General features: G+C 47.4%; 1 protein-coding gene across 1 annotated transcript; it reads left to right on the top strand.

The window, feature by feature from the left end:
* The first annotated feature begins 1,174 nt into the window (after positions 1 to 1,174).
* On the top strand, positions 1,175 to 2,170 carry UCN3 (urocortin 3). The gene has a single exon (XM_008705398.2). It carries the CDS (start codon positions 1,664 to 1,666, stop codon positions 2,168 to 2,170), a length of 507 nt encoding a protein of 168 aa, XP_008703620.1. The 5' UTR covers positions 1,175 to 1,663.
* The last annotated feature ends 6,729 nt before the right edge of the window (positions 2,171 to 8,899 follow it).

The following is an 8,899-nucleotide window of genomic DNA, read 5'->3' as shown; positions in this document are numbered from 1 at the left end:
TGAGAATGGGAGGAGGTAGGGGGGTTAGCATGTCGGGGTGTGCAGAACAGCCAGCAGTCCTTCCTCTGGGGGGAGTTGATGAAATCCCACACCTTGACCTCACATTTTTTTCTCATGCCTGATGAAGGGTGACAGTGAAGCCAATGAACCTCATGTCCTTAGCTCAGAGCTGGACAGAGTGCAGACAGGACAGACCAAGGGGGCCTGGGGTACAGGGTGGGTTTGGTCCTAGGACACAGGAGGTGGATTCTGTCCACTTCACCATTTTCCTAAGGCACAGTGACCACCCACAATCCAAATTCTGATGGTCTTCTGACACAGCTGTGAGCTATTACTGCAAAGGAGGCTGGGCACAGGGTGGGAATGGCCCAGCACGAGCCCTTCTCCCCTGCTCGCCCAGCACTGTTGATCAGAGGCCCAACAACTATGATGGCTTCAAACCCAAACAGTCCAGGGTACAGGAGGGACACTGAGCTGGATGTTGTCATGTACACACATGCCTCCTACACTAACTTTAGGGTTTTTTCCTTTTCTTTTTTTTTTAAAAGATTTTATTTATTTATATGACAGAGAGACAGCCAGTGAGAGAGGGAACACAGCAGGGGGAGTGGGAGAGGAAGAAGCAGGCTCCCAGCGGAGGAGCCTGATGTGGGACGATCCGGAACGCCGGGATCACGCCCTGAGCCGAAGGCAGACGCTTAACGACTGCGCTACCCAGGCGCCCCTCCTTTTCTTTCTGTTGTTGTTGTTTTTTCAATAAAAGACTAGATTCAAGTGATCACTATAGACCATAATCCTTTCATGCCTCTGAGCATCTCCTTGTAACCCTGGACAATTGCAAGACCTGCCCTGCATTTGAAGTCACTGACCCACCCCTGGTACAGCATGTCCTTGGACATGGGTGTCCCTGGATTAGCTCTCAGACAATTTCTCTCTCATTCAGTCGGATGGATAACCAAGAACGTACATATAATAGAGACAACTGATAGTTTTAGGGTTGAGGTAGCATCAGTCTTAAACACTAGAGAATACAGGTGATCCTTGTGAAATACTTGACACTTCTAGACAGAGACCAAACTGACTTTCACCTCATAAATTCTATAGTAAAACCAACCAAATCCACAACCTGTTTGCTCCCGAGGAACGCTGATAGCACAGCAGGGGCCGGGTCTTGACGATCTGCCGCAGACACACTGACTAGACCACCCACCATGGTCTTTAAGCAGCAGGGACCCACTGAGTCAGCAGCACTAAGGTAGGAGAACTAAGTCACTCGCCACTAAAATCAACCCAAGCAAGCTATGAAATGCTCACCTCGCATATTTACTATTCATTTTTCAGGGCCAGTGATGACCAGCAAAGCTGAACGAAATAGAAACCATCAATACCGGCCAATTAATGGCGCTCAAACGTTCCGACCATCAGAATCACCTGATGGGTTGATTAAAACCCAGATCGCTGGCCCCAGACTTTTTGATCTAGTCGTCCTGGGGGCAAGACCTGAGAATTCTTTGCATTTCTAACAAACTTGGGATGGTGCTGCTGGTCCTGAGACCACACTTTGAGAACCGTTGTAAAATATTACCAAAGCCCACTGAATGTTAACCCATGTCTTCCGAGCGTTAAGCCCTTCTCACGGCCCTGTTCTCGCCTCCAGGGAGAGATGCTGATGCCCACCCACTTCCTGCTCTTGCTGCTGCTGCTGCTCCCAGGGGCCCCCCGGCCAGGCCTCTCCCAGAAGCTCCACCGAGTCAGGTCCTTCTTCAGCTGTGTCAACACAGCCCTGTCAGAGGCCAGGAAGAGCCCGCTGGAGGTTACAACAACGCTGAGCAAGAGAACCTTCGCCTACCTGCCCAGCCAAGACCCCTCCTCAGGAGAGGACGAGGAGAAGGAGGAGGAGGAAGAGGACAAGAAGAAGAGGACCTTCCCAGCCTCCGGGGCCGGCAGTGGAGCGGGAAGCGCCCGGTACAAATACCTGCCCCCAGCTCAGCTCAAGGGGAGGCTGTACCAGGACAAGGCCAAGAGTGACCGGCGCACCAAGTTCACGCTGTCCCTCGACGTCCCCACGAATATCATGAACATCCTCTTCAACATCGCCAAGGCCAAGAACCTGCAGGCCAAGGCAGCGGCCAACGCGCTCCTGATGGCACAGATTGGGCGTAAGAAGTAGAAGCAGAGGCCAGCATGAGGACGGCGCACATCAAGGACAGGGACGGAGGTCGGGGTGGAGGGCGAGGGGCTGCCAATCTGGCCAGTTTGTATTTTGAGGCATGGGTCTGGTTCTCCAGGCTGCTTCACTGCTTAGACCCTCTGCTCCCTTCCTGCCTCCAACCCAGCCCCATCCTCTGCACACACGTACACGGGTGCAGTACTGTCCCACCTGCGCAGACATGAGGCCGTTCATGTCTCTCCCTAGATTCTGCGTCTCCTTCCTCCTTCCCCGTGACGAGGCAAAGGTCCTGCCGTCCTGCTCTCCACGATCTTCCTCCATGACCCATGCCTGGGAAGGGGGTGCAAAGTCCTCCTTCCTGCCCATACACCACCCCACCCACGCCTCACCATCCTGACGTCAGATCCCTTCCCTTCCCTCTCGGCCCCATTAAAAGCGATGGCTTCTGCAACCCCGGGCTGGTTTCGGTTCCTGTTCCTTCAGCCAGTGGTCTTCACATGTCTGAGCATGGAAAAGGGGAGGTGAATGCGGGAGGTAGCGGACAAGTCCATTCCTGATCTCTCCTGGGACAGAGAGGTTCTTGGAGGGCCTAGGAGTGGTAAAGAAAGGCTTGGAGAGGCCAAGCTGGCAGGACTCCATCAGGCATCGCTCAAGCTACAGCCATGTGCATGGCCTGGTCTGGCCCGGGAGGCCTAGCCTAGGGTCTGCTATAGAATGGGCACTGAACGGTTAGGTGAGGAGGGGGCTCTCAGTTATTCCCTCGTGCTGCCCCAAACTCCACCATGGCTGGGCACAGGGCCACTAGGCCCTTGATAGGTGTTCACTGGCCCCGTAGTAACCTCCCAGCCGATGCCGGGCCTGGTGGGCGAGGCGGGTGGATGAGGCAAGGCCTCTGCTCTCTTGATCAGCATGCTAGGTGAGGCTCGAAACCCAGACTTGAAAAGTAGCAAACACCACCAGAGACTGTATGAGTGATGAACTGCTAAATGATAGCAACCAGCATAAAAAATTATATGAGGGATTCAGGGATGGGAAGATTTAATACGAGTAAAAGTCCACTAAAAAGGGACATTGGCAAGAACTCTGATGGCCTCTGGCTGCAAAACCCAAGGGCCAGATTCCCAAAGAAGCACTGTGGTTCTCCTGCCTTCTTGGTGAGAAGTCATAAATCACAGGAAAGCAACTTCTGTGTGTTACCATTACTTTAGAATAAATGACATCCCCACACACCAGCAGCAACGCTACCACCGCCCCCAAGGCAAAGTCAAACAGATGCAAGACAGATTAGAAAAAGGCTTGCCTGTCATATAAAAGACCAATGAGTTATTGACCAAATGCATAGAGCTGCTAAAAATTGAGAAGAAAAGAACCACCCCTCCCCAAATAAGCAAGAACATGAATAGATCTCTCTCTCTCTCACACACACACACACACACACACTTTCAAATGATCTTTACACGTATGAGAAAATGCTAAATTTCATTCCTATGAGAACTGCACTCATAGACAATTTCTCACCTCTCAGATTGGCAAAAGTTCCTAAGTATGACAATTAACCTAGACTCCACAGACGAGGTGAATAGCCACTCTCCTCTGTTGCTGGCTGGTGGGAATATAAACTCTAGAGAGACAATTTTGGAAGTACTTATCAAATTACAAATTCATTTTTTAAAAGATTTTATTTTTAAGTAACCTCTACACCAACGTGGGGCTCGAACTCACCACCTCGAGATCGAGTTGCATGCTCCACCGACTGACCAGCCCAGGCGCCCCAATCCTAATTGGTTTAAAAGGAAGGAAACCTCCAGCCCCTCTGCCTTCTCCGCCGTAGGGAAGAACATGTACATAGAAAAGGAACAACCTCGCCGGCCGCGAGAGTCTGGGTTCCAAGTTAGTGGCAAGAGTTGGAGAGTATTTTAGGAGAATATGGCAAGCCCACAGTAATCCCCGGGTGACACGGCAGGATCCTCCTACACGAGGATTTAACACTGTGATTGAGGTTTTGTGAGTCCTCGATGCACAATCCATGTCCCCTGCCCGAGACACACTGTGGATAACTCTGCAGGGCAGACACGCACGAACAGGCTGCTTCATGGCCATGAGCCCAGTCAGTTACCGAGCGCCCAGTCTTGGGGCAGAGTCTTGGGGCAGAGTCCCGGGGCAGACGGCGTTGACCTCTCCTTGTAATCAAGGATGCCTCATATCATTAAAGGCTGCAAGAGAGCCGCTTAGGTTCTCACGGGTCTGTGTTTCTGCATTTTGCGAAGGAGATTACTGATGAACACAGCAATGCTCGAAGCTCTTAGCAAAGTCTCACTGCACAGGCTGTATCTGATTCTGTTTTAGGAACACGTCAGGGAGCCCCCCAGATCCCCTGCCCTAGAAGTGAGTGCGCCACAGGCTAGAAAGTCTAGGAGGGACCCCCAAAGACGAAGGCTGATAGAACTGAGTTCAGTTGCCATAGTGTGTAATAAATACATTTTTAAAAATTTAAAAAATAGTAGGTTCGTGACAACCATTCGAGTTTATGAGGGACTGTGCTACGTTAGCACTGAGGACCCTTCTCCAAAGTGGATTTAAATTAAAATGATAATAATTATTATAATAATGCTTTGGCTGTATTCATAGAGAGACAGGGGAATGAATGACACCAAAGGGAAGAGTGGTCTCTCCTTGTCAAGGCTCAGTAAGATTCATGGGTTCGACAAAAACACTAGCTTCAGTTCATCATGGCCAGGAAAGGAAATCACACCACGGAAAAGATAAAAAAAAAGATGTGATGAACACAAAGGCATTTGAGGTTCACAGGAAAGTTTTGGAAGTGGTTTTGGGGGTGATAATAATGAGTTCATGTCCGTGAAAATTCCAACACAATTTGTCAGATTATTTGTGTTGATTTGAGCTCCCCCGAAAAAAAAAAATCATTGAAACTCTCTTTTAAAAATAAAACAAGGGGCGCCTGGGTGGCGTAGTCGTTAAGCGTCTGCCTTCAGCTCAGGGCGTGATCCCAGCATTCTGGGATCGAGCCCCACATCAGGCTCCTCCGCTAGAAGCCTGCTTCTTCCTCTCCCACTCCCCCTGCTGTGTTCCCTCTCTCGCTGGCTGTCTCTGTCAAATAAATAAAATAAAATCTTAAAAAAAATTAAAAAATAAATAAATAAAAATAAAACAAGGCTCAAAACCCAAGTGACACTCCTCAAAGGAGGCAAACCCAGTGATGGATGGTGACCTCTAAATGTCCTACCTCGGAGGAAATCTGAAAACAAACACCAACCGCAAGCAAAGGGGGGCTTTGCGACACTGGCATGACTTTGGATCTGTAACCAAATAATCGGGGAAAGCTGAGTGACACCCAGAATTCAGTCAGATATTTACATAATTCCAAAAAATGGGAGATGTACGAGGTCACAAGAATGCAGAATTATACTAAAGAGTGGCATATATTGGGGCGCCTGGGTGCCTCACTTGGTTAAGCCTCTGCCTTCGGCTCAGGTCATGATCCGGGGGGCCTGGGATCGAGCCCCACATCTGGCTCCCTGCTCAGCGGGGAGCCTGCTTTTCCCTCTCCCTTTGCTCCTCCCCTCCTGCTCCTGCTCTCTCTCTCTCTCATTCAAATAAGTAAATAAAATCTTTTTTAAAAAGTTACATATAAAAGAGCCAAAGATATTCAAAATCTTGCCAAATGGTGTGGCTAGCTACCTTACTAAGAATTACAGATGAATTTCAATCTGACCTGAAAATTAAGTAATCACGTTAATCTAAGCATGGGCTACGGGACAATTTGTTCTTTTAAAAAAATTTTATTGAGGTATAATTGACATACACCATTACGTCATTATATTAGTTTCAAGGGTACAACATAATGATTCCGCCTTGTTCTTTAATTAGTGAAGTTCCCATCATAGACTATTCCTAGGGTTGAGCATGTTTCATTAGAACCTGTCACAGCCCGGTGGATATCACTAAGAAGCCTCCATAAGCCCACAAGGCAAAAGACAAAAAAAAAAAAAAAAAAAAAAAAATTCTTGGGAAGCAAACCCCAAACCTATGGGGAGACACAGTGTTTTCTAAAAAAAAAAAAAAAAAAAAAAAAAAAAAAAAAATTCTTGGGAAGCAAACCCCAAACCTATGGGATGACACAGTGTTTTCTTAAAGGTAAGCATGTTTCATCCCAGGAGAGAATTCTCCTCCTTCCTCCCTAAGCCATTGTTCCCCACCTGAACCTCATGTCATCAAATGATCACCCCACTGCCCATTGTTGCAACCATTCACCAACACCTGGGTCAGTGCACCTCACTTCCCCATCATCTCATCAGTCTCTCTGAAACCATTCCTGCCTTCACGATTGCAACGTGCGTATGGATACCTGTCCAACATCCTGGTCTCATTTCTACTCCCTGACTCTGTCCAACTCATTCCAGACTTTGTCATTAAATCATAAGCTGTCCGATCATCCCTCCTATCTCCCCAGCTTGTTCTTTCCAGGAAGCCAACCCCAACCATCTTCCAGTCCCGCTGAGACCAATAACCCGTCGATCCTCAAAACAGACCTTCACTCTTTGTCAGTGCAAATGCTGTGATCAATCATTATCACTGTAGCTGTGTAGACACCTGTAATTCCCTTGTTCTGCTTTTGCTTTGCCTTATTGATGAAATCCTGATGAATTCACTCTACTACTCTGTCCCAGCACTCTGAAGCTGAACATAACTTTAAACACACGCACACCCATGCACCTGCACACACCCATGTACGTGCACCATCAGCGATCTCACTTTGCAGTCCTGACAAGCCCTTCAACACAGATCAGCGGTGACATCGCACTGCCTTCCACTCCCACTCCAACTACCCGAGACATTCACTCATTTTTTTCTCTCCTCAAACCTCACATATTTCCTCCCCATGTCCCACCTTAGATGGTGACCTTGCTTTTCATCTCACTAAGAAAATCGGATGCTTCTGAAGCAAAATTTCACAAAAGCCCATCATCACATTCACCTACCCCAGGCGTCACCTTCCACACACTGTCTGTTCTTTAAGTTGGACGCACCATCCATGCACCTGGGTGAGGGACAGCCCTGTGTCATGCCCAGACTTCCCATCCCCTTTGGCACCGATCCACCAACTCTCCCTCCTTCCTCCCACGTCATCAGCATTACCCCACCCGCTGCACCACTCACATGGGCACACAAACCCACTTTACTTCTCCTGTATCAAAAACAAGCCCCCAAATCCTTGCCTGCCGCCCCTTCCAGATCATAGCCCATCACTCTGCTCCTCTTACGGCAATCCACTGTGGGCAGTTCTCTCTTGGGACTGTTTCTCATTCCCCGTTAAACCCACACATCTCAGGCTTCCATCCCTACCATTCCGCTAAAACTACCTGTTACAGTCAGCGAAGACCTCCACGTTGTTAAATTCAGTGGTCAAGGGGCAGCCTTCCTCCTTCTTGACCTGTAAGCATCATTTGATGCAGTGGACCACTACCTCCCTCCTATCTTCATACAGCTTTTCCAGCCTGACTTTGAGGACACCATACTCTGTTTCCCTTCTTCCCCACGGGCCACTCCTCTAGATCCCCTCCGCTCGTGTCTTTTGCCAGGTATGCTCTTCCTGCAGGTAATCTGCATTCTCCCTATGTCACTTCCTCCACGTCTTCATCAATTACCTCTTCCTCGCTGACCACCCCCTTCTCCCCCTTACCATGGTCTAGTTTTCCCAATGGTACCTATCGCCTTCTAACACCCAATATAATTTAATTGCTGTGTTTATTGACTTTCATCCCCCCCCCCTTTGCTATCATATAAACCCCATGATGGCTGGGATTATTTTTGTTTTGTTCAACATTGTATCCCCAGTGTTCAGAAGAGTGAGTAGCACAGGATAGGCGGCCAGTAAATAACTAGGGAATAAGTCAACTTCATAATGTAGCAAAGTTCTTGCGACAAAGAATCTGTGCCTATTTAGTATTTAAAGTACAGCTTTTGTGATAGTTAAGAGTATGGGGCCTAATAGAAACATTCGGGCTCACAATTCCAATTTTAAAATATGTGAACTGAGTGAATAATTTGCATTTGTGATCTTAAATAAAAATCTTACTAGCTTATAAACAGTTTGGAACACTTGAGCGTACTTAAGCAACATGTTTATAGTTTCACTTTTTAGATTTTAAAAGAAGTACTTAAGAGTACTTGTGAAAGTCTGTCGGATGAAGCCCTTAAAAGAAAACAGAATATATTAAATTTATAAATGCAATCTAAAGTATTTAAGAGTAATTATCTAAGATTGCAAAGGAGAAAAATTCACGTGTATTCCCTTTAAAAGTGATTATTTAAATTTGCTAAACTTAGAAAACATATGATTCTCAGGCTGGCCTTAAAAGTTTAAGAAATATTTAGGTTTTGTTTTGTGTTTCAGAGAGGGAGAGGAATCTAAAGCAAGCTCCATGCCCAGCACAGAGCCCAGTGCAGGGCTGGGATCATGACCTGAGCCAAAATCAAGAGTCAGACATTTACCCGACTGAGCCACCCAAGTGCCCCAAAACAATTAAGTTTTGAATCTCAATGTTAGTAGATTATTAATTAAAAAAAAAAAAAGAGAACCTCTGAATGGTCTTTTCTGTGTGAATACACCCACACGCAGACGCACACACAAATGTCCTTCAGAATAGCAAAACAATTTTATGAACAGAGGGGTTATTTAGGCATTCACTAGCGCCCTCTGGTGTCTGA

The sequence above is a fragment of the Ursus maritimus genome, unplaced genomic scaffold (assembly GCF_017311325.1).
Source record: "Ursus maritimus isolate PB19 unplaced genomic scaffold, ASM1731132v1 scaffold_31, whole genome shotgun sequence".
Lineage (NCBI taxonomy): Eukaryota > Metazoa > Chordata > Mammalia > Carnivora > Ursidae > Ursus > Ursus maritimus.
This window is presented reverse-complemented; position numbering and strand designations above follow the sequence as displayed.